A 25,514-nucleotide genomic window follows, 5' to 3' on the forward strand; every position below is an offset into this window, starting at 1 on the left:
TAATTCAACTTTCCCGGATATTCAACTCTCTGAAAACAACATTTTATAGCTTTACACATTGTTTTCTCACCTCACATCTATTTCATCAAAAGCAAAAAATGGATTCAAGCAGTATGACAAAATAAATGAGTAAATAAAGTGCTCATTACATAATCAAAAAATTAAACAAGCATATACTATGGGGGGATAAAATATAATTTGCAATATTAATGGTGCCCTTTTTTTAATCAACTAATACTTAAATGTTTTATGAATTTTTTCTAAAATTATAATTATATACCTTTAAAAAATTTCGTCATAGCCGAAACAGCCGCAGTTATGATTAGTGATGGGAAAAACCGATTAATTTCAATAATTGAGTACTCGAGTTTCAAGCAATTGCAATAACCGAGTAATCGCTCGAGCAAAATATCACTCGTATTTAAAAATACGGTTTTACACCCGTCGCTTATTGTAAGTACTCGTTAACGCCAAGCGCCAAGCAGTAAGCTGCGTGCGCAGGGCACATATTCTTTCGGTGATGAATGGCAAGTAGCAAGCGGCGAGCGATTCCCTTGATTTAGTTTATTTCAAAGCATTGTCGATGTAGGTCGTAAAATTTTGTCCCTCAGATACGCAACGGATAAATATACATACGGCGTCGCGCCTCGTATAAATTAGCTACCTGCAATGTATGTAGAAAATTCGCTCGGCTTTTTATCAAGTATGTCACATTAAAATCAGATTTCAATTTATTTCATTCTAGGATCGCTTGCGTTCGTCGATTGGTACTCGTCACTTGCATCGCTCGTTCATAATCAAGCGAAGTCGGTTATTTCAATAATCGAGTACTCGAGCGATTTTTCGCTCGAATTATCCCATCACTAGTTATGACTCTCATTAGCAAAACCGGTGCGTAAAACTATGCTCGCTACCATAGTTGAACTCATCTAAAAAGTTTTTTTAGCTTGAATAATAAATTATAATACAAGTTAGACCCTCTGAAGATATCAAAATATTTACTTTTAATTTTTAATTTTAGAATTTTCATAAATTATACTTCCTAACACTTTTAGAAAAATTATATAATAAATTTTTCGTATGCTCGCTATTTAAATCCGTGTATTTGTATATGCCGGTTGTTTACTATATTCTCCGAGGGCGTCAGCACCGGCGGAGAATGCACCTAGCCTATATGGTTATCTTCTTCAAAAAATCACTACAAAATAATTTTACAATATATCATTGTATGACACATCTTTTTGGTTATTGTGGCAAAAATACTGTATTATCGAAAAAACAGCGTCGAGTAACCTTAGATTGTCTTTTCTAAGGTAACGTTCACGATGTCAAAAGACCAAACGTGGAAAAGTTACGTAAGAAAAACTATAGTTGCTTAGTTCAAAAGTTTTTTTACCTCAGTAATATTGCTGGCTGTATTTTTTCCTTTTTTTATTACATAATATAAGATAATATTTTTCAAATATTGTAAGATTAAACATAGTCTGTCTAACAAGAGGATCCCTGACAGTGGCAGTTATGTCTGTCATTGTAATTCGCAGGTAAATTGTATTTTCTGCCATTTTTTGAATGTAGTCTGTTGAAATCTTCCCTGATTCGTTGGACAGACTTGATACAAAATAAATATTTAGCAGACATGTGTGCCCTAGCTTGAATAAAATCATATTTCAAGGGTCCAGGGGAAAACATGATATTATGCGCCAATTTCTTAATTTTAGGGTTTTAAAAAAAGGTATAAACTCTGCAGGGCAATAAGCTGTTAAATCCTGTGATATTTTAATTTATGCCTATTAAAAATATACATACAGGGAAATAACCTGATAACCACAAGCCGTCCAGGGATCTCTTGTAAAATTAGTAAAATAGCGCTTATCGTGTTATCCCCTAAACCCTTCATTTTTTATAAATTATTTTTTGAGATTATAATGACATCCATTTCATAACTGAAATGCTGTATCACAATTTACAATCTTAAAGTAAAATCAACTACATACTAACTTAAAAACTACTACCATAGTAAATATATTGAAATTAATAAGAAAATTCTTAATGAAGAACACTAAAAAAAGCTTCAGTTTTTTTAATTTACATTTTTATCAACTTTTAAAACTTATTATACCCTTATATAGCATAAAATTCAAAATCAATTCAATTTAGATTCTGACCCAATTATCTTAGTCGATATTAAAAAACTAAGTCTTGACTTGTCAGTTTCTAAAAATTACAAAAAAATCGAATTTTATTTTTAATTTAATTTCTTGGGATTCAGGCAAATAGAAAACTTCGATACACCTATGTAATAAAGGTTAATTCATAATAATTTGCCTGGACACAACTATATACAGTGGCCGCAAAAAGTTCGCAACAAGTACATTTTTTATTATAGAGTTAAGGCGGATCTTCATGTGTCCGATATTCGACGATACGATATTAATTTTATTGGTTGAATTTAAAAACTTTGATTGGTTAGAAAATTCCGTAGTTTCTTCCCCTCCGTTTATTGAATAATACATATCGGTCTTGTATGATTGGTCAAAAATATTTGCCAATGATAACAAGCAATACAAGCTTTCTTATTTCCATAACGTTTTACGCGAATTTTAGTATCAGTCATTATTAATTTTCTACCACTCTTTTTAAAATGTAAAATTATATATAAACTGGAAAGAGAATATCAACTTCCTGAAAGCGATAAATGCCCAGAATTTGTCACCAAAAAAGGTAAGGTTAGATTAGAGTTGTCAAAACATCCCTTGTCATACGAAAAGTTAAATTTATTTGAACTTTCTCCGTTGACGGACAGGTGTATTTTAGGATAAAAACTGACACCAAAACAATATAAAAAATCAGACCGTCGTCGGATGATCACATCAACGGATGACGGATGCACAAAAATCCGCCTTTATATGTCGATAATTTTTTCTAGCAAACTTTTTGGCACATGTATAAACCCAACAATAAAAACGTAATTTCTCCTGTCAAATATGCCATAAGCGACAGTTAAACTTTGGATCGTTTTTTGGCGATGGCGTCTTCCACCGCCTTTAACTGTTTGAGTAGCTCCTCCCTCCTGGAGGTGGCCTTTTTGGCTTTGGGGTCGCCAGGTGGAGGGGAGGCGGCCGGCCTCTTCTTGGCCAGAGAGTCCAGTTTGCGCGCGTCAGCTAAGTCAGGTTTCCGCAGACCAGACGGATTTTTGAGGTTAAGTTTTATTTTGGTCTTCTCTAGGTTGCCGCCCTTAAGGGCGTCCATAGCTTTCACGATTTCTGCAAATAATATCATTATGATAACAAGGAGTAGATGTTTTTAGAGTAAGGTATATTCTAATAATCCTATTTACCTATAAATATTTTTCATTAAGTTCTATCTTTAATGGTACTATTAGAATTTTTGAATAAAAATATTAAGGAAGGATCATAACAGCTGACTTTAACTCTGGTTTATCAGTGCCATTTTAATTTTATTTAAAACGTGTAAAAAAAGAATGTAGGGTAGACTCAATAATTTGTTGGTTTTGTTTTATGTTGTCTATAAATGCCAATGTTACTTTTTTTTAATATATTTCAAATAAAAAATTATAGTTATGATAATTGATAATTATTTAATAACAAAAATATTCGACACGCGGCTGAAACGTATAAGCAAATTGACGGTATCTTAATTATTTTTAAAAAGAACTTCCTAAATAAAGAGAAAATTCAAGAAAAAATGTGTTATTGGTTAATTTTAAGTTAATTTCATAATTGATTAATTTGGGTACTGCATGTAACTTGTAACCAGTGAAGAGTTATTGCCTTATTTATCCCGATTTTAACCGAAATCTACTGTGTGCAATCTTATGCAGTGCACAACTACATATTACACAGTCTTTTTCGTGATTTCGCAATAGTGATACTGCTAATTTAAGTTCTGACCACGTTCTGACAAAATATCCTTCTAGATTTACTACCTCTGAACAAAACCATTTGCGAAAATAAATAACATAAAATAAACTCAGAAAAACCCAACATATACGCAAAATTTCGAGTGAAATTCAATTGAAACAATACCGTCAAAAATAACATGGGTAGCATTATACTCCTTCCTTAATCTTTTTATTCAAAGATTGGAATCATATTTAAAGCTGAGATTTATCTATAAGTGTAAAAACATAGTGCAGCAGTTCACCTCGCCGCGCTACTCGCCGTTTTCATCACCGTGTGACGATACTTATATAATATAGTTCATATCAAATAAACTTTTAATCACGTGATTATGCTTGACAGACACAGTGTTGCCCACTTTTACATATTTTCTTTTAATCAAAATAGTTCAGAAAACAAAAATAAATTAATTATAAATATATAAACAGTTATTATTTACATCAACAAAACTCACTTTACCGTTTTAACTACCGCTTTCCCGTTCAAAATATTTTAATAAAGTTGCGAGGAGTTTTTTTATTGCTATTAAGCTATCTTGTACAATTCGCACTAAAAGAGGTTTTAAAAAGAACAATGTTCGACGGCAAGATCTGCTAGTAAACGTTTTTAAGCTTAAAGTATCACAACACAATTTATTTAAACCAAAAACTCGTAATACAAAACAAAAATCTCAAAAATGATGACAATGTGCGCGTTCAGGTAACACAGCGGCTAACCGACCGCTGAATATTTTGCTCAGCGGCTGGCTGTTTTTGCATGTAAAAAGAGACCGTTTAGGGAAACCGCTTACTCAGCCACTCAGCCGCTGACCGTCCCCGAACGCGCCCATTGTCAGGAAATAAATAAATAAATGTGGCAACTTGACATTTTTTAAGTTACAGCAGAGCTACCACCTGAATCTCCAGTGCGGGAAATTTAAATTCCAGTTAGTCAGCCCAACGCCGAATATGTCTATGGTTGGCAACAATGAATTTAAAAATCGCGCCCGTAACTAATTCGATTACGTAACTAAGAGTTTAATTGGCATCAAATATACGTTTGATGCGCAACAAGTTGATTGGCTTCGATTTGTTTTGATGCATAAATTTATCCCAGAATGTAAAACTATGTTTTTGGTTGCATGGTGAACACTATGTTTCTACCCTTGGAGAACTTTAACTTGCCAAGGATGGAGTAGAAAAAATACCAAGTAGGTAAAATTTTTATTTCTTGTATTCCTTTAATACCTACCTGTAGCTTTTCTGGCGTCTCTTGTAGACGAAGAATTGCTCCTGCTGGATGAACTGCTGCTATCGCTCGAATCCGAATCGCTAGAACTTGCCGAGCTAGATCCCGAGCTGGACTTTGACATTCGCTTAGTTCGGCTTTTGACCCTTGCAATGGCGGCTGCCACGGCTAGCTTGCTTCGGGCCCTGCCAAAATCTTCCCTTAGGGGAGCTGGAGGGTTAGCAGCGCTACTCACGCGCATCATACCTGCGAAAAAAGTCAATAAAAGATAATTTTTGAACGAGGAGAGTTGTATATTTCATGAACAAAAATCGACTGATTTTGTCTCACATCTTAGAAGATTGGTTCTTAAATTTGTCGACAAAAACTACATTTTAAAATATTTTAATTAACAAAATTGACTAATATAGCGAATTCTACCGGTCTTACGTAGCATATTTCTGTACGATCATAAAAAAATGCCAGGCCATAAAATTCTATTATCTATTCAAAATTATATATGACCCGGTTAACTTTGTACCGCTTAAACAGTGACGTTTTTTGTCAATATTGGCGATATGGATGACTGATCGACAGCATGGATGGCGGGAATGATTAACACCAATTGATTTGACAGTTGTCATTTGTTCTCTATATTTTTGTTTGCATTTCGATTCAAGTAGTTTCTATATATTTTAATATCTCTAAGTTGGAATATGCTATACCTAGTATGGTCACTGATTTACGGTGGACATCAATTCGTACAAGTGTACGTGACATGAGCTGTCAATAGCAGATTTTCAAATATACATATATATTTTTTTTAAATTAAATTCCTGTAGTTTTTTTTTCGCAAATTTTTCCGTTATTCTGCTATCAAAGATCATTAAAATCTGTCAAATCGTTGTTCAGTTATAAATGGTTTAGATAAGCCCGTTTTCTTTAGATTTATAGTAAGAACCGCGAGAGTCTCCTTCGTTTCGACATTTAACATCGTAGTATTTTCACGATAGCTCAAAGGAAATATACATATGCTGTCCTCCATTCGCGAATTTCAAGTTCCAGAACTTTACGCCCTGGGCTACTCAAGAACGGTTCTGAAAGGAGCTGTGCGCGATAGCCTGGTGCCTCCATATGGCGCGGAACAGTTCTGAAATTTATGACTCAATTGAATGGAGTGAGAGTAGGGAATGCAATCCAAATGCGGGATCCCTCTGAGATTCCGCGGGATCAAAGTTGCGGGATTTACCGTGCGGGATCCGCGGGATCAACACATTACTACTGGGTAACCGAATCGATCTCGATTAAGATCAAACCGCTTCGTTCCGGGCCGATGCGTCGACGCTCGGAACCCGGGTGATTCCCCTTACGGCTTGGCCATTAAAAATAAGTGAAACAAACAGGCTAGTTGTTAGATTTCTTTCTGGCATATATGCGTAAGTGAAGAAAAGCGTTTAACTAGTACTTGTGGACAATTTCGTCAAATAAATTGCCGGACATACTTATTGGGACAAGCAAAATTTTAGGGTAAATTTAAAGTTGAATATCTCTTGAACCAAAAATGATTTTGGGATGCGGTTTGGACCAGATTTTAGATGAATCTATTGTGATTAAGATACTGATGTGGTTTTCGAAAATATATTTAACGAATTCTCGTATATAGGGTGTTTTATAAGAGTGAAAATTTGATCAAGAATCTTTTTTACCGCAAATTTACAATTTTTAAAAAATCGAAATTTTTACCAAGTACGACGAATCTGTATTGAAATTAGAAAAAACAATTTGATCGGTTTTTTATTTTTTTTTTGTTTTAAGGAAAATACGACGTTTTTTCGAAAAATATGCATTTTAGTCATACGTATGGCCCTAAATGGTACAAAAAGCTTTGTACATTGTGCATATGCCAAACAATTATTGATATAGATATAGATATAGAGTGTATCTAAAAGCAGATAACTAACACAAGTTAAAAAAAAACTTCAATCTGAATGATATTTTTATTTATAAAATAAGTAGATAAATTATAATAAAATTTAAGTTTATTTAATATTAAATATATTTTTAAACACCCTGTATACATCTGTGTCCAAATTTCTGTACAGCTAGTTTAAGATACACGCTATATCAATATATTGCATAGGCCCACAATATATTGTGGGCCTATGCAAAATGTACAATGCCCTTTGTACCATTTAGGACCCAATGTATGACTATTGTTTACAGTCCCGCTATTTTGCGGATCCGCGGGATTGATTGCTTTAATCCCGCGGGTTTGCGGGATTGATATTTTGGTGCGGGATTGCATTCGCTAAGTGAGAGTATCGCGTTCTTGAACAGTTCAGAGCTGCACAACTGCGTGAATGGAGGACAGTAATAGGCAGCAGGGATGAGTACACGCCTCTTGAAGTTTTTTACGTTTTGGCGGAAAATCACGTAAAAAATCTTAAAAATTATCAAAATGTAAAAAAACTAATAAAACGAAATGCATTTATCTTCCTTCTCAACATACATTTTCTATTGTTTCGGTCGAAATGTTGATTACTACACAAAATATTAAAATATATATTATCAATAAATGACCAACATGATGAAATAAATAAAAATATTCTTTTTTACAAAGGCCAATAACAGTTAACATCGTTTGTAGAGAAGCTTTACTTATCTATAGACGTAGTTTTTTTATGGGGTTTTACGTTTTTATAAGCACAAAAAACTACCTCATAAAAATAGATTTTTACACACAAAAAACTAGTTTTCTACGTTAAGGTTTTTTATTCACACATCCCCGCTAGGTAGTGGATAAAAATGTGTTTCGCAGAGAACTAATTTTTATTATATCAATTTTGATTCTTTGGCCTATTGTATTTTATATTTGTTGAAACTTAGAAGTCAGAAAATTTTCCTTTATGCATGTTTTTATCTGTACTTTCTCATATAGGCTAGGTTCATAAAAACGAAACAACTTTAGACATACTATTAAACTAACTCTTTTTCTTTTTGCTAGTTCTACCAGTAGAAAACGCTATTAAGAGTGAATTAAAAATCACAAGTCAGGATATGGAACTGAAACTACATCGCATTGTAAATAACGAGTAATCAAACGAAAGGCCGTCATGGTAGGCAATGAAATAATATTTCATTTCCTAACTCTTCTACCATTCTATAACTCTTAAATGTTCTCGATAGCGATAGGTGATCTTTCTAAACGCTATAACTATGCTAGTAAATATTTAATGCCTACTATAACGCCCTTTTCAGAAAGTACATTCTAAAGAAGATCTAGAATTAGATCAACAAATTGAACATAAGGCATTATTGGAGGAACGGTATGAAGATCTATATTTTTTATATTGTTAGAAGATTCAATTCCATATCTCCGCAGATTCAATAGTACAATATGACACAACAGAAACAAATATTTTCTTCCAAAAGCCTACTGTGCGAAAAATAATTAAGTTGACGTTTTTGAGTAAAAATCACACCGTGTGACATGGTGATGAGAAAATAAATTACCTTTCCACCGTAAATACCGTAAAACTTGAGGGAAAGCTGCGTTAATTATGCAAAAAAAATATTTCTTGATTACGTGGCTGACTAAACACACACAAATGAACAAATCTGCGGATACAAGGAGTACGCAAAATTATTAATGGAATATACTTCTTCCCACATAACTTTTCCAGTCAGTTTTATATTACTAAATCTGTTTTAGAATTAGTAAATTGAATAGGTACGAAACAAATTCAAAACAATCGATATCAAAACCAACTATACAGGGCGGTCCGAACTGTATTCCGGAAACTTCGACAGCATATTCTGCAGATAAAAATAGGTAAAAAAGTTCGTATAAATTATGTCCTAAAATGCTTGGTTTCGGAGATACAGGGTGTAGAAGCACAGAATATACACCATACAGAAGCGACAAAGAGCTTTGAATAGCATTGGTCAAATGGGAACTAATTGCGTGACGTCACGTTTGACATCCGTGCGCCTTGAACAGCATTTCACACTGAAAGAAAATTGTTAGATTTTAATAGAAAATGATGAAAAGCAGGTTTATTTAATTTTTAAAAGCTAGAGGGATTTAAATCAGTATTTTTATTTAGAATTAAAAATAAATAAATAATTATGAAATATATTTTTTAGTCTTTTATGCATAATATCTAGAAATAATTATACCTGCGGTCGTGAATTTTTTTTGGTGTATAATTCTTTGACGTCACGTTTGACAGTTAACCAGCATTACCCCCTCCTAAAAATTTTGAAGCAAATCTCTTTGTCGCTTCTGTATGGTGTATATTTTGTGGTAGAAGTTTCATTTTTATTTCGATTTTTTCCAAATAATTTCTGAAGTAATGTAAATATTTGGATGAAAATTGGTATCTGGGAGTTTTTTGATATGAGAAATTTGATTTTGGTGTCAATATGACTCCTACTGGTAGAGGGCGCCACCTACATATTTTTTAACTGGTTTGAAGAGTAATAACTTTTCGTCCGTACCTGTATAAAATTAGTTAGTAAAAAAATATAAATTTAAGACGCTTTTTACATAAAAAATGTCTCTTGGTAAAAATCGCTATAAGTATTGGTTCCCGAGATATTTGGAATCGAAATTATCAAGACCTATCATCATTGACATAAATTAAACATGATGACTAACAGTTATTAGACTGAAATCATAAATTTGAAATGTTTTTGTGCCAAAAGTTCAACAGAAACTGTTTTATCATCATTTTTTCGCAGAAAATATTATGATTAATTTAAAAAAAAAATAAAAAATTTCCAAATTTATTATTTCAGTCAAATAACTATCAGCTCAACGTGTTTATTTTTTTGTCAATAATGACATGTATTGAATATTTCTATTCTATATATCTTGAGAACGCTTGCTCGCAGCGATTTTTACCAATAGACGTTTTTTACGTAAAAAGTTACGGCAATGTATGTTTTTTTTCATACAGTAGTTTTATACAGGTACGGACGAAAAGTTATTACTCTTCAAAACAGTTAAAACACATGTAGGTGGCGCCCTCTACAAGTAGAAGTCATATTGACATCAAAATCAAATTTCTCATGTCAAAAAACTCCCAGACATCAATTTTCATCCAAATATTGACGTTACTTCAGATATTATTTGGTAATAATCGAAATAAAAATGAAACTTCTACACCCTGTATCTCAGAAACTAAGCATTTTAGGACATACATTTATAAAATCTTTTTTACTTATTTTTATATGCAGAATATGCTGCCGAAGTTTCCGGAATACAGTTCGGATCACCCTGTATAATATCAATAAATTAGAGAGAAATCAATAACAGTTGACGTGCATATCAAAAACGTCAAATCTAGAACTTTACATTTTTTAGCTTTTATTCAGGAAACTTATTAATAACTTCATTTAATTAGAATTTGCCTGTTTAATAATCATAGACAAAGTAACAATAAAGATATTAAAAAAAAATATTTGTATATAATATGTACTTATTCACCATAATCACTTTTATTTACAAAATATTTCAATTGTATATTATTGACAAAACAATATAAAACAATAATGAAAAAAAAACATCACAAATGAAAAAAAAAGTAAAAAATTAACACGATTTATTCGTCAAAAAAACATTCATTATTAAGAAATCTTCTAATAAAATCTATCATATTTGTCTCACCTGGCGATGGCACTCTTCTTTTAGGAGCTGGCGGATTCATCAAAGCCGCTCTCTCATTGGCCGCCTTTCTCTCTGACACAATGATAGAAGGAGACACATGTCTGCCACCTTTTCTTGATCGCGAAGACTCCGTGCGGTATGCCGACCTCGATCTCGATCTGTACGAACTTTTGCTTGTTTGAGATGAAGATCTTGTTGAACTAATATAGAAAAATAATTGAATTACAGAATGCCATCAAAGCAGCAGTACAGGATGTCCAATTTTCGTGTGATTTATGAGATTTCTCGTTTATGAGTAGATACAAAGATGTGGTTGCCACATCGCTATGCTACTTTAACCGTAAGAGATACAGGATCGGTTAAATGGAAGCAAAGTTGCGCAATTTGATGCTCAATAAAATGCCATATTGCATTTTTTTTTATTTTTATTTTTTTTTGTATAAAATATTCTGGTGATGGAATTTTCTGTACAAAATGTCGGCAAATATCAAAGTGACTATATATACTGTTTTAAGAGTGATGAAAGGATTTAATTAAATTGAAAAAAAAATCAGGTCCGTATTTAAAAAAATTAAGTTGATGATGGTCGCCAGAAGCCGAAACGTCAGAGTCAATATTTAATCACACAGAGTTATAGAGCAGAAAAAGTGGCCATGAAAATGTGTTTTTCATTTTAAGTTATCTTAACAAATAAAGCCAGGAAACAATAGAAAACAAAATTGAAAATTCCGGTTTTTTTTTCGAATATATTCAGAAGTATTCGGAATTTTTCAAAATGCAAAAGGGCATTTTATTGAGCATCAAATTGCGCAACTTTGCCGCCATTTAACCGATCCTGTATCTCTTACGGTTTCCGAAATCCCAATGATGAGCGTCGAATTCGAGCCACCCTGTACACAAATTTGTCCTAGCCCTCTTAGTTCCTCCTAGTATCTCGGTTATTTTATATAATGATAATAATAGCTCCCGTATATAGCGTTTAACGCCTTGGGATCGGTTATTTTATAACTGATGTAAAGTATTTTAATTTAACGTCTTTTTTTGCTACTGTGGCTAATCTGGACGGGGCCTATTTTGTTTAGGCGTAATCCGAACCGTGGTCCTCGGCCATATCATGGAAAATGGCCTACCGACTTGGCAGTTTCTAAATTGATTCTTGCTCACGAGATATCCGATCTCATTCGACCTCGAACCGACCGACGCGAATATGCAGTATGTGTCAATAAATTTTACACTGTTGCCATGGAACAACAGCACAATAGAGTTTCCAGATAGTTACCCGTCCATGCTTGTTCATCGTCTAACATCGCTTAACTTCGGTGATCTATCGGAGGCCGGTGTTTCAACGTCGTTGAACCATTTAAAGTAAAACATAAATTTCAGTCATATTTTGAGACAAAAAAATATTCATACTTCCGGTAAAAAAAACAGCCCTCAGCGAAAAACTAGTTACGCCACTGGATTTTAAGTCAAACAAACTCTACGAAACTCATTCATCGGTTTTTATCCTTTCGATTAGTTTAAGTTAGAATATAACCAAGATAGGAAGGGTGTCGAAAAATGCAACATTTTAAATTTCGCCCTGTATATCAGGACTACGAAGCCTAGGACAAATGTATGTGTGTAACATCTTTAGTCTCATAAAAAAGGAGCACAGTTATGTGAAAACCGCATTTTTATATATCTGCTCATTTTTTTTAGAATTTTTTTAGATACCCCATAAAACACATGAAAATGGGACAGCCTATAAAATACCATCGAAGAAATGCGTCAGTGATGGCTTGTAAATGAAGACAACTGTCATTTTGTATGTATCTAATAGTATATAGGGAATGATATAGATGGTGATTTCCAAACCACATTGAAGCCATTTTTCAATCATATGGTATATGTTACCTGCTAGAGTATGAACTGGAGCCAGAACTGTATGATCTTTTGTGTTCTTTTCTTCTGCCTGGCGATTTCGATCGCATCCAGGGATCCTGCCATTCGTCGCCTCTGCTTGGTCTGTTTTCTTCTGGCCCTCTTTGTACTGCAAAATGTAATAAAAGACATATAATAAAATATAGTCTGTTCAAAGAGAGGGTACATGACAGTGACAGATGTTGCCTATAATTTTAATTCATAGGTGTATTGTATTTTCTGTAATTTTTTTGGATGTCGCCTGTCGAAAAATTCCCTTGTTTGTTGAACAGACTTTAGATAAGTCTATATCACCAGCAAACGAACATATGACAAGGATTGCTGTTATATGTCATTTTAATTCAATTCAAATTAATTTTTTGGAAAACTAATAAAGGTCAAACATACCAACTGGAAATTAATAATTTCGGAACGTATTTTGGTAAATATTAAAATCGGAATCGCAGGTTACAGTCGCTGCGATTTAAAAATCGCAAGTGCAGTTTCAGTTGCGATTGGAGAATCACAGTTTTTCTCATCTCTAGTATTTAGCATTTGATTTCCTCCAAAATCATTATCACTCTATCGTTTGCTCGATGGATAATTTGGAACTTACCTATGACTTCTCTTTTCGGTTTCCTTCGTTCCCGGTCCCGTTCCCTCTCCCCCCGTCCTTCCGGCCTTTCGTGTACCCTCGACGACGGTTCCTCTTCGTACTTGTAATATTCCGGAGGGGGCGCCCTATGGGGCGGCATCTCTCGGTAGGCGGGTCTGACGTGCTCCCTCCTAGGGGGCGGAGCGTATTCTTGTTCGTACACCACCTGTCTACGGCCGTAGTACTCCTCCATAGGTGGGCGGGAGACCGGGTAGTCTGGTATATGTCTGACATATCTGAAAATATAAGCAACAAAAAGGAAATTTTTAAAATGGAAGAATATATTTTTGTGGCACCATAGGACATCTATGTACAATAGATTTTGACAATAAATTTAAAAATTTCGAATATGTATTAACTATCGCTAGTATTAAAACAAACCAAAAAGTAAATATGAATTTTTTATGACATTTAAATTAGATTTCCATAACAGTGAGATTAATCAAAACGATGAGAAATCGATGGTATTAATCTGAAGGTTTTTTTAATTTAATTACTGATTATCATTTGATGTTCATTTCCAAGCCAACGAGAGGCGGGTTTTTTCGATTATCAACGAAAATTGAATAAAAATTAATAAAAAGTTAAGCGCGACTCGAAATTTTCGCAATGTTTACACTATTTGATGACAGGTGGCGCTTCTAGTGCTTCTTCGCACGGTTAGTCTTTTACTCCCCTTTATAGCTATTAAAGAAAAAGTTCTATAAAGGGATGTTTTGTGAAAGGTACGAAAATATATTATTAAACTGACATCAAGTAACAAATTCAACGAGTGTAACCATAATAGGTATAACCGGGTATTATTTTTAAATCTTTCAAACATACAGCCTCGCCACAAAAAAGTATCATGTTTGCTCCTAATAAAATAAAAACTATTTTTATCTTTTTTTACACTCAACTGTATACAAAACAAAATGAAATGTTTTACAAACATTTTTCACACTTTTAACTTAATGTGTATCTTGATTTAATTATGTTTGAACATTATAAAATTAAAGTCTTCGTTATTACCTTGGCTCTGGCGATGGTATCCTTCCATAATACCCATTCTCCTTGTCGAATTCCTCTTGAGCGATGCTAAGATTCATTTTCTTCTCTTCAAAATCGATATCCTGTTCCTTTCTTCTTATAGACTTTTTCAACATCTCTTTGGCTGTCCTCAAACCTCGTTCCCAAGCCGATTCGACCATCGGCTGCTCGACTTTTCCATACATTCTGTCGTCTACCATTCGGCCCATGGCGTATTCTCCAGGTAGAATTGGTCTTACCATATCAAACATTGTATAGTTACCTGAAATTTGACATATTCTTACTAATATTCTAATATTATTCTTAAACTCTTATTTAATAAATAATTACTATTAAATATACGATAAGTTATACTGAGAGGAAGTCTTGACCAAACAATTGTAACAAAAAACTTGGAAGAAAATTCTTGGGGTTAGCGGTCTGAAAGCAAAAATTATTGTATGTTTTACATACGCCAAGCTTTCGGAAATTTTATTTCCTTTTTCAAGGTTACAAATTAGAATAATCAACTGAATATAACATAATATTATATAAACTTACGTGTAAATAGTTTAATTTGAAAAATAGACAAATACATCACATTCCATATCGAAGAAAGGCATTAAGAATTTAAAAAATATTAAAAAACTTCCTAAACATTCACAATTATAGACCTTTCTAATTTTTTTTGACAGATAAGTAAAAAATAAATTATTAATAAATTGAGAATGAACAAACTATAACTTATTAATAAATTACATGTTAAAAATATATAAGGTTAATCACAAGTTACAAATAACAATAATAACGAAAACGGTAAATTTTAAATATTGTTTTTATTTTTAATAAAAAATAGTAAGAAATATATTTTTAACTTAACTAAGTTCTAAAATTCTTTTCTTTTGTTCATACAATTGTCATTAATGTAAATTTCTACCATTTCAAGAAAAAGTTTTTTGTTAGTATTAAATTTAGTATCCAAAATTTTCGCATTTTTAAAATCAATATTGTGTTGTGTGTCAATCACATGTTCTGATAATGCACAACTACTTTTACCTAATCTAGAATCCTAATATGTCTATTAATCCGTTCATTAAGAACAGTAGAAGTTCGTCCAATTTAAAAAAAAATAAAAATAACCATATTTTTTAAAATTCAATAGTATTTTTTTTTCGATTTTATTGCAAAGCTTTTGAAACAGCCTGTATACGTACCTTTGTCAGTAACTCCCGGATGTAAAAACCTGCAGCTCGCTCCCCAAGTACAGGCGCCTCTCGAAAAAAATCTGCATACTGGCCTGGGTTCTGTTTCTTCCGGACGCATGTCATCTTCATCTGTAACCTTTAAAAAACAATAAAAAACTAATTTTATAGACTCTTTCCGCCTTAAGTTTTCGCTCAATCCCATACCTCTCCCTCTTCCAGTTCCTTTTCTTCTTTCTGCGCTTTACCCCCGTCATCTTCTTCATCTTTCCCATCCTCTTCCTCACCTTCTTCCTTTTCATCTTTACTTTTGTCATCGTCTTTGGTTTCAATCTCGCCACACTCGCCATCCTCCGCTTCGAAATCCAATTGTTCCTCGACATCTTCAGTTCGAGAACTGTTGTGCACCTTCTCCATCATAGATTTTTCGAAACTATCTTTTTTATCTCCATCTCCGTTCTGTAACAACCTACCTTCATCTTTGCTATTGCGAGACTGAGGTTTGATATCGTTATCTTCTTCGGAATGGGCACCCATGGAATCTTCCAAGTCCGATACGTCTGAGAGATCTTCGTGGGAAATGTTGAGGTCGGGTTTGGACTTTTTATTGCAGTCCTTCTCATGGTCTGACTCCATATCGCCTAAATTTTTGATAACAGATAAGTCATTACGTTAAGTCAAAGGGTGGAGCTTAACAACATTTCCAAACACTGTAAATGCGGGTAAAAGACTAGAAACAATTTTATTTCTTCCATTTTCTGTAGCCAAATATCAGTCCTCAGGTATTAATGTGAATTGAACAGTGCTGTTAAAGAGGTTTCTCTATAGTTCGGTAAAAATAAGTCAATTTTCAAAATGCTTTAGTAGTTTTAAGCAGTTCGTGGTTTTATCCATTATTGATCTTTGAATAAAAAGATTAAGGAAGTGGTATAATACTATTCATGTATTTAATAATTTAGAGAGGAATTGCATTAGAGAGGAAATCGACCATAGATAAATAAAACAAGTTTAGATTGGAAAGTGTCCATAAGGACAATGTAAATACTATTTGGCGCTATTCTTGCAACGGTCGCGACTCAAAGCTTTTGATAATTTCGGAGAGGTCCGGCTTTTTCCGGAAATATGTCCCCAAATATATTATTTATTAAAATTTATTATTATCTTATTTATATCGGTCTAGAACGTCTTGCGACGTTGTCCGATGCCTAACTTCCACGTCTTCCGATCGTTCCATTGTCCCTCGTTTAGATTTCTGGCACTCATTGCTCTTGTGACACCCTCCTTCCAAGTCTTCTTAGGTCTTCCATGTTTTCTTCGGTGTTGGGGTGTCCATTGCATAATTTGTTTTGGAAGTCGGGTGTCATCCATCCTCTGAACATGTCCGTACCACACAAGTTGTTGGCGTTCGATGTCGGTTGCCAAAGATCCGTCTATTCCATAGACTTAAAATAAAATATAGACTAAACTATTTACATCTCAACGCGGACAAACAACCTTTTTTGTACACATGTTTACTTCTGGGTACAGTCGACCGAGCCTTCCTCATCCAGCCCATGTTGTCACGTCTTTAATATTATCAATATTTTTTTTCTTGTTATACACATATATTGAGATATTAATACTACAGTTTAATAAAGTAGGTTTTAATATTCCATAGATGTATTAAATAGTCCTTATACTACTAAATTATAAGTCGGATACTGTTTAATAAGGATAAGTTCTTTACAATATGACAACACCGATTAGAGGCGAGGGAGCCTCATTTAAATTCATTTATTACCTTGTAGTACGTGTCGCACGTGTGCGGTAAAGCTTTGTTGCCGCTATCTCCCCGGCTGTATTAACGCATTTTCTTAGCTTGTAGTCCTTAAGTGTTTATTTTATTGACTTTTTCTGTTCAAAAACTATAAAATATGGTTCGCCAGTGCCAAATTTTAAAAGAAATTTGACTTAAATAATCCATTTAAGTCTTGAAACGACTTTTGACCGGTAGGCAACTCTCAATTCTACCCATTGGCAGTCAGTGGCGTTGTTGTAGAAAGGCGCTTATTTAGATAATATTTTAGTAAAATGTAAAATCTGAATTTTTTCTTTTACATTACATTATTTACTTACTTACATTGTAACAAAATCATAATTATAACCCTGTTAATAATTAATAATGTTTTTATTAAAAATATATTCCGGTTTATTCTAAAATTATCTTCAGAATCTAAAATAACATACAAGAATTTTAAAATGATATTACATTATGAAACCGGGTCGTCTCAAAAGTGGCTCAACCCTATAACTTTTTTTATTTTTTCAGATAAAAAAACAGATTTGTATGTTAGTAGGTATATGACATAAATTAGGATTTATTGACGTATCCAATTGTTTTTGGTCTCTTCCTGTTTTACCGAAATGATTACATCTTTTTATTTTTAAAGGCACCCTCGGTATATTGCTACTTTATTCGATAAAAAATGACACTCTGAATAGAATGACATATCATATGTCAACTTTTGACATTGTCGCTTAAAAACATATCCTATTTTAAATTTCAATCCAGTTTTTTCAATCCACTAAGTTTTAATCAAGGAGCCTTGGAAAATAGTTTTGATCGTCTAATAGGTTTCGTGTCTTGTCTAGGCCGGTTAAAAGATGTACAAATCGTATTTTTAATCATACATATGTCAATTTTTTCAAATGGAACAAGGGTGACTCATTAGCATATTTGGAAAAAGCATTTTTTTATGAATATATTGATACCACACACTTGGTATTTCGAGTCAAATTGTCGTTATGAACCGCGTGTTACAATTACAATTAAACCATATGCGAAAATACTAACATACTAAATCTTGTTTTTTTATTTGAAAATATAAAAAAATTATGGGGGATGAGCCACTTTTGAGACGCACCCGGTATAATAAAGACAGTACCGAGTTAAATAAATGTAGTTTTTATTTTATCCACTTCCTATCACCTTCCTTGCTTTAATGGAACAGATTTATGTTTTCTCTAATTTACATAATAAGACATCACTTAACCAGAAAAAAAAAATTACAACAATCATATTTTTTTTTTCTCTCCCTGTCGCCGATTCTATTATATCTGTGGAATAGATCCTGTTTTGATTAATATTAGGGTTGTAATGTTTGACTAAAATTAATAATTTATTATTAATTTCAAAAATTACCTAATTTCGATTATAAAATTTCTTCTATAACGTGTATTTTATTATTTTTATCCTTTTGGACTCTAAATTGTTTTTTCTAAACTTTTATTTAAAAACCTGTCCTAAATCTTAATAAAATATAAAAAGTTTAAATACGATATATTTTTAATTTAATTATAGCTTCATTAAAATAAAAAATTACCCGGCTATGATACGGAGAGTTCAGGTGTACTTGAGAAACGAAAGACAGTGTTGTGTTTCTCGGCAGAGTCGTCAGGGAACGACCGTTACGACAGAGACAACCTATCTATCGCTCGTGTCGCACTCGTTATAACCTAAAACAATAACACAACAATAACAAGACAGTGTCTGACCGCATGTTCCAGCTATTTATGAATGAGATGCTCAGTCTATATTTTATTTTAAGTCTATGGTCTATTCCTATTCTCTGTCGGATTTCTTCGTTTCGCACTCTATCTCTTCGGGAAATTCCTAAGGTTCTTCTATAGGCATCCATTTCTACCGCTTCCAGTTTTCTTCGGTTGGCTTCCGTTATTCGCCATTATCTTATTTTAATTTTATAAATAAAACACAGGGTTTTGCATATGAAATGTAAACATGTATGAAATACCTATGGAACGGAAACTGACGTTATGCCACGATGGTTTTGGCAGTTCACAGTTCACACAGCTTTTTAAGTTTTTTAAATGCCACTTTTTCACAATTATCAGAGATTTAAGTAAATAAAATTTAACTAAATTAAACTTACAAGATAGCAATAATTACTTTGAAAATGGACGCTTTAAATACTTTTCGGTATTTTTTCGATGCCGGCGCGGCGGTTTAAATTTTGAAAGATTTTATAATTTTTGAAGATTCTGACTTTGACAAGAGAAAACTCTTTCTGTTCTTGTTTGCGGTTGATCTATGGTACGTATACATAGGCGCGCAGCTCCGCGAACGCGCGGCACAACCTAACCCACCAATTCGCCTCTATTAGTACGTGTTTTCAATTTGCGCGCGCTCAAACAGCTCGCCGCGAACCATCTCCAGTCGGTTTTTCGACGCTCTGCTTTCTATGTTCGTTGTTCAATTGGGACGGCCGGTGAAGACACCGCGCGCATTTATCAGTGACTATGTGTGTTTTCTTTGAATAAATTCACTTTTTTTTGTTTTGCTTGAATATTGTTTATTAATGGAGTGTTTAAAGACTGCGACTCTTTAAACACAAACCAAACCAAACTAACTACTCATGATTAAAATTGCGTAGTTCTTCTCGGACGATAGAGACATGATTAACGACTAAACTAATGTTCGCGGGATTTCTATGGATCGCGGGATGTTCGTTAAAACAATGAAAGTAACGCGCGACCAACGCTAGGCGCACGCGCTGCGCGTTCGCGGCGCAGCCACCAATGTATACGTACCATTAGCAACCGCTATAGCCAGATCGCATACAACGTATGCGACCCAAAACAATTATACGTTTTAGCGGGAAAACGAGCATTCCAATTTAAATTTATTTCCTTTATCTATCGGTCTCTCTAATCTTTCGATCTGTTTGACGTTTCACGTGACACAATTAAATTTACCTCATTTTTTTGGCAAATTGTATGGTAAATACAGGTACCTATTTATGGCAATATTCAGATATCGCTATCAATAATGGAGACAAAAAGTAATACAAATTATGAGAATTAAGCACTTTCAAATTAGACCAAATTTATTAAAATTGGTCTGTAAAAGAGTAATGTAATATTTTTACATTGGAGTAATGTAAAATTATTACATGAAATATTTTACAAATATAGGCGCTTCACCCATATTTGTTGATATGCCCCTCCTTTTATCTTTTTATTCAAAGGTTGATATTTTATAAATCATAGAATTAAATGTATGATTTTAATAGTGACAAAAACAACTCAATTCAATAATCGATTATAGAATTTTATTAGCTTCGTGTAGAAAAGTTTTTAGGCGCTACCCACTAACGTGACCTCAGGCTGAGAATATCTTTTAGAGTAGATTTTAAAATAAATGAAGGCCCCAGGGAAAAAACTTGATAAGCGCCAGTTTCTCAATTTTAGGATTTTGCAATATTATAGATCTAACTGGTCCATACAAAATGTATAAACTCTGCAGAGCAATAAGTTGTTAAATCTTATGCCTAGTAAAAATACAGAATACACGGCAAGAACCTGATAACTACCAGCCGTCCAGTGCTCTCCTGTAAAATCAGCAAAATGGCGTTTATCATGTTTTTCCCCTGGACTCTTCAAATAGTATTAGCAACGAACCGTCTGAAACATCTTCAGGTTGCGTGTTGGTATTTCTAATATCTTTATTTTTCCTCGAAGACGAATCTACGCTACTGGCGCTCGAATCAGAATCGCTGCTACTTCCGGATCTTCTCCTTGATCTTCTTGAACCTCCGGAACTCGAACGACTTGACCTTCTTGATTTTTTCGATCCAACGCTACTACGCGAACTCTTTGAACTCACTGATTTTACTGAACGATTATCTTCACTATCAGAGGCCTAACGATATAATAATGTAAATAAACAATTAAAAATATATTCAATTTTAAAAAATAATGTGGTTCTTCATATACAGGGTGGTCTGAATTGTATTCGGAAACTTCGGCAATATATTCTCTAGATAAAAATATGTAAAAAAGTTCGTATAAATTTATGTCCAAAAATGCTTTGTTTCCTCCTATACATTTTGTATCTCCATACAGGGTGTAGAACTCTCATTTTTATTTGCTTGGTTCATACAATATTTGGATGAACATTAGTGTCTGGGTATTTTTTGCATGAGAAATTCAATTTAGATGTTAGTTTAACTACTACTTATTATTAGTTTAACTCCTACACTACTGAGAGAAAAGATATACATTTCCGATTTTTAATGTAAAAATTGGCGCCGGGAGGCACGTATAGCCGCCCATACTAAAGTATGTTAATAAAAAGTTGGTAGGCAGTTCTTTTAGTTTCAAAGTAAAGGAATTTTTCCAATTTTTTTTTTATCTTAAAAACTGCGACTTTGACTGATTTTAATGTTATTACAAATGTTGTTGCAAATATTATTCCTAATCTTAAATTGAAAACCGCGTTTCGCTAGCTACTGTAATTTTAGAGTTACGATTTTTTTAAATTTTTAACCCCCTCCCATACCCCCTTACCAACCCTCCGCCCCCACCAAAAACTAATGGCCAGATTCTCGGGTGCCACAGTATTTTTGTGCCAAATTTGGTTAAAATCGGTTTAGCGGTTTTTGAGTTATCGTGTTACTGACAGACGGACAGACGAGAGACAGGCACCATGAAAATATTTTGTATTTAGGTCATTTATGACCCAAATAACTCATTTTGAGTGAAATTAAAAAAACTTTTTTTTTGTCGATCTTAATAGCCTACCATACCTGTTGGTATGGTCGGCTAAAAAGGGTCTCTTGGAATCGAAATAATTAATAAGTCATCATTGACAAAATATAAACATGTCAACTAGACAGTTATTAGCAAAATAAAACACTAATTCACTACAATACACCAAAATACTTTACGTATTTATGTACTTTTATGTAATCAAATGATTGTAATCAGAAATATGTTGGTCAAACTAGAAAATCATTATTAACTAGATTTAAAGAACATATGGCTCAGATAAAATATGGTAGACCGGATGACCCTTGCCTTGCTCAACATATTGTTGATTAAATCATTGTATAGATATTAATAATTTAAAATTAATTAAATAAGTCTGAAATGACAGGCAATTAGATGCATATGAGAGTCAAAATTAATAAATGTGAAGATAATATGAACAGAGATAATGGTCCAATTCTTTCCAGTTCTCTGTTCCTATTGCTTTAGTCTCGGTAATTGTCGCGCTTGGTTGGTTTTGACTCGTTTAGCTAGTTTTACCACGTTTGGTCAGCGCCTATATAAACGCTCAATTTATAAATGTTAATTTAGTTTTAACTATCTGCTGATGATGTTAATACGGTTAGCGAAACGCGCATCCAGTGCACAAGTTTTTGGTGTATTGGTGTAACAAACTTCTACACTCTGTATCTACTAAACGAAGCAATTTAGGACACATTAATTTTTACAATTAATTTGGACCACCCTGTACATTTTTCTGATTTGGCGCTTTTCAAATATTTTATTCACCACAATTTCAACATAGACCTTATTTTGAAAAAAAAAATTATGTTATGCTTACTAACATGATAAAATACACTCAGATATAAGATATAAAAAAACGCAAGTGAAAAATTTTCCGTCAAATTTAAAGTGTTAAATTTTTTAACACTTTTTTTATGATTTCTTTAGCAAACTATATATAAATATATCAATGTCTTAGACTCAGTTTTTTTTTAACTTTAAAGCTCCATTCAGGACCTCGCAATTAGTGGAATAAATTAGTGGTTTCAATTAGCGTAGAAGTTTGTTCCTCTAATATCAATGTAAGCATTCAGAACATCAAAATATTGGTAGTAATTTTCAATTAATAAGCTTCATTCAGAACCTCGCAATTAGTGGAATAAATTACTGGTTTCAATTAAACTTTATACTTTTTAGTTTACTATCATTCACAATATTTAAAAAACGCAATTACAATTAATAGAATTTCCTAGCAACAGCTTGCGTTAGTCAGTTGTATCTATAGAGAAAGCCTAATATTTAGCTTAAAAACAATCAACTTTTTATTTCTAACCACAATTTCTCTTGACGGAAAATAATCAGAGGCCAAAATGACATTTCTCGCAAATTTTGAAGTACAATTAGTGGAAAAGTTAAAAGTTTGATACCTTTCTCTACTAAAAAAATGTTTACCGCTAATTTCGATGTTCTGAGTGCTTACATTGATATTAAAGGAATAAATTTCTACATTAATTATTGAAACCCCTAATTTAATCCACTAATTGCGAGGTTCTGAATGAAGCTATAGAAAAAGTTTGAACTTTTCCACTAATTATACTTCAAAATTTGCGAAAAATGTCATTTTGGCTTTTTATTATCATCCGTCAAGAGAAATGTTTTATTTATTATCATCAATAAGCTAAATGTTGGGCTTTCTCTATGGATACAACTGACTATCTCAAGCTGTTGCTAGGATAATCTATTAATTTGAATTGTGTTTTTGTTTTATTTAGACATTGTGAATGATCGTAAACTAAAAAGCATAAAGTGTAATTGAAATCACTAATCTATTCCACTAATTGCCAGGTTCTGACTGAAGCTTAAGCTCCTAATATCTGAAACATACTCCTATAGTTGAAATAAATAAAAAATAAAGGACAAGAAGCGATGATAATTCGATGAAAAATCGCTTTTTACTAGAGCACTCGCGGAGGATCGTAGCTCCAGAAAAAACGCAGACTAGCCCACCTCTAATGATTTTTAACCACATTTTCTCTTGACGGATGAAAATGCTAATTGACTGACGACCAAAATGACATTCCTCGCACATTTTGAAGTATAATTAGTGGAAATGATAAAAGTTCGTTAACTTTTTCCACTAACTGAAAATTCCTACCACCAATTTTGATGTTCTGAATGGTTACATTGAAATTAAAGAAACAAACTTCTACGCTAATTGAAACCAATATATGTATGTATACGAACAAAACTGTAGTAATGTCTCTTAAAAAAGATGGCATAACCTTTACAACTTCAAAAGGTCGCTCCTAAAAACTTAAGATTCTTTTTCAAACGAAAATTATTTATCTCTGAGTTTACAATAGAAAAGCATGTTTATAAGCCAGACTATCAAGATTACAGAGAAACATTCTTATATGTATACGTAAAATTTTGTAAAATTACCTGTGCACCAGCTTCACTTTTTGGACTCTTCGGACTTTGCATTTGTTGAACTACTTCTTTGGATGCTACATCTTTATTAAAATTGAAAATATATGTTATACAGAGTAACCCATTGCTTTCAAGAAGCTCTACATCAGATTTACTATTTTTCACATTTTAAAAATATTTTCATAGATATACAATGCGATTCAAAATAAAATTGCATTTTTTCTAAACGCTGTATACTTTTACTGCCAAGTGGATTTTTCTCTTCAAAAATACGCGATATTGTACGGTATATACAGGGCGAGTCGAAACTACAGATATTGTATTTTTCTCCACTACATCAAACGAAACATTTCTGTATTTTATACTATAAACTAGCGTGTACCCGCGACTTCGTTCGCGTCGAATTAATCATTTGTAATGGTGATGATAAAACAAAGCAAGAATTTCCATTAACATACAAACTGGATAAAATTTTCTCACATTTATGTCAGCATGAGAAAAAAACAATATGGCGATATTATTATATAACTTGGTAATATTTGAGGGGTAGTTTCATCTCGTTGGAATTTGACTTTCGAAAAATCCGTTTGCCAAAAATAAGCTTTTTACGGAAAGCAGTTTAAGCAGAATCGTGGTTAAGAAATTACCCAACTTTTTGGAACACCTGTATGATTTTTAAAAAATTTCAAAATATGTAAAAAAACAAATAAATTATGCTTGTCCAAGCGTTTTCCCGAAAGAATAACCGTTTTTTAAATAACAAATATTGTAATATTTGAGGAATATTGAGGGATTGATTTTTTCACCCTCTTGGAATTTGAGATTCGAGAAATCCCTCATTATCGAACCTCTACACCCCACAGTCAATCCGTTTGCCAAAAATCGGCTTTAAACGTCAAGCAGTTTAAGCAGAATCGTGATTACTCAATGGTCATATTTTTTGAAACACCCTATATAAATTTATAAAAAAT

General features: G+C 33.0%; 1 protein-coding gene across 2 annotated transcripts in view; it reads right to left on the reverse strand.

Moving 5' to 3' along the window:
• Positions 1-1,418: 1,418 nt before the first annotated feature.
• Positions 1,419-25,514, reverse strand: part of LOC115878162 (zinc finger CCCH domain-containing protein 18) — a 37,292-nt gene continuing 13,196 nt past the window's right edge. For both annotated transcript variants that reach the window (XM_030894549.1, XM_030894550.1), the window contains 10 exons: positions 24,556-24,626; positions 21,022-21,262; positions 15,772-16,205; positions 15,577-15,703; positions 14,366-14,645; positions 13,316-13,590; positions 12,694-12,829; positions 10,798-10,997; positions 5,151-5,393; positions 1,419-3,263 (listed from right to left, as the gene is read on the reverse strand). In XM_030894549.1, the coding sequence (XP_030750409.1) occupies positions 3,001-3,263; positions 5,151-5,393; positions 10,798-10,997; positions 12,694-12,829; positions 13,316-13,590; positions 14,366-14,645; positions 15,577-15,703; positions 15,772-16,205; positions 21,022-21,262; positions 24,556-24,626 (2,270 nt within the window). In that variant the 3' untranslated portion in view covers positions 1,419-3,000. The remainder of the gene's footprint in view (positions 3,264-5,150; positions 5,394-10,797; positions 10,998-12,693; positions 12,830-13,315; positions 13,591-14,365; positions 14,646-15,576; positions 15,704-15,771; positions 16,206-21,021; positions 21,263-24,555; positions 24,627-25,514) is intronic.

Source organism: Sitophilus oryzae, unplaced genomic scaffold (assembly GCF_002938485.1).
Source record: "Sitophilus oryzae breed Bouriz unplaced genomic scaffold, Soryzae_2.0 scaffold_1500_pilon_pilon, whole genome shotgun sequence".
Taxonomy (NCBI): Eukaryota; Metazoa; Arthropoda; class Insecta; order Coleoptera; family Curculionidae; genus Sitophilus; species Sitophilus oryzae.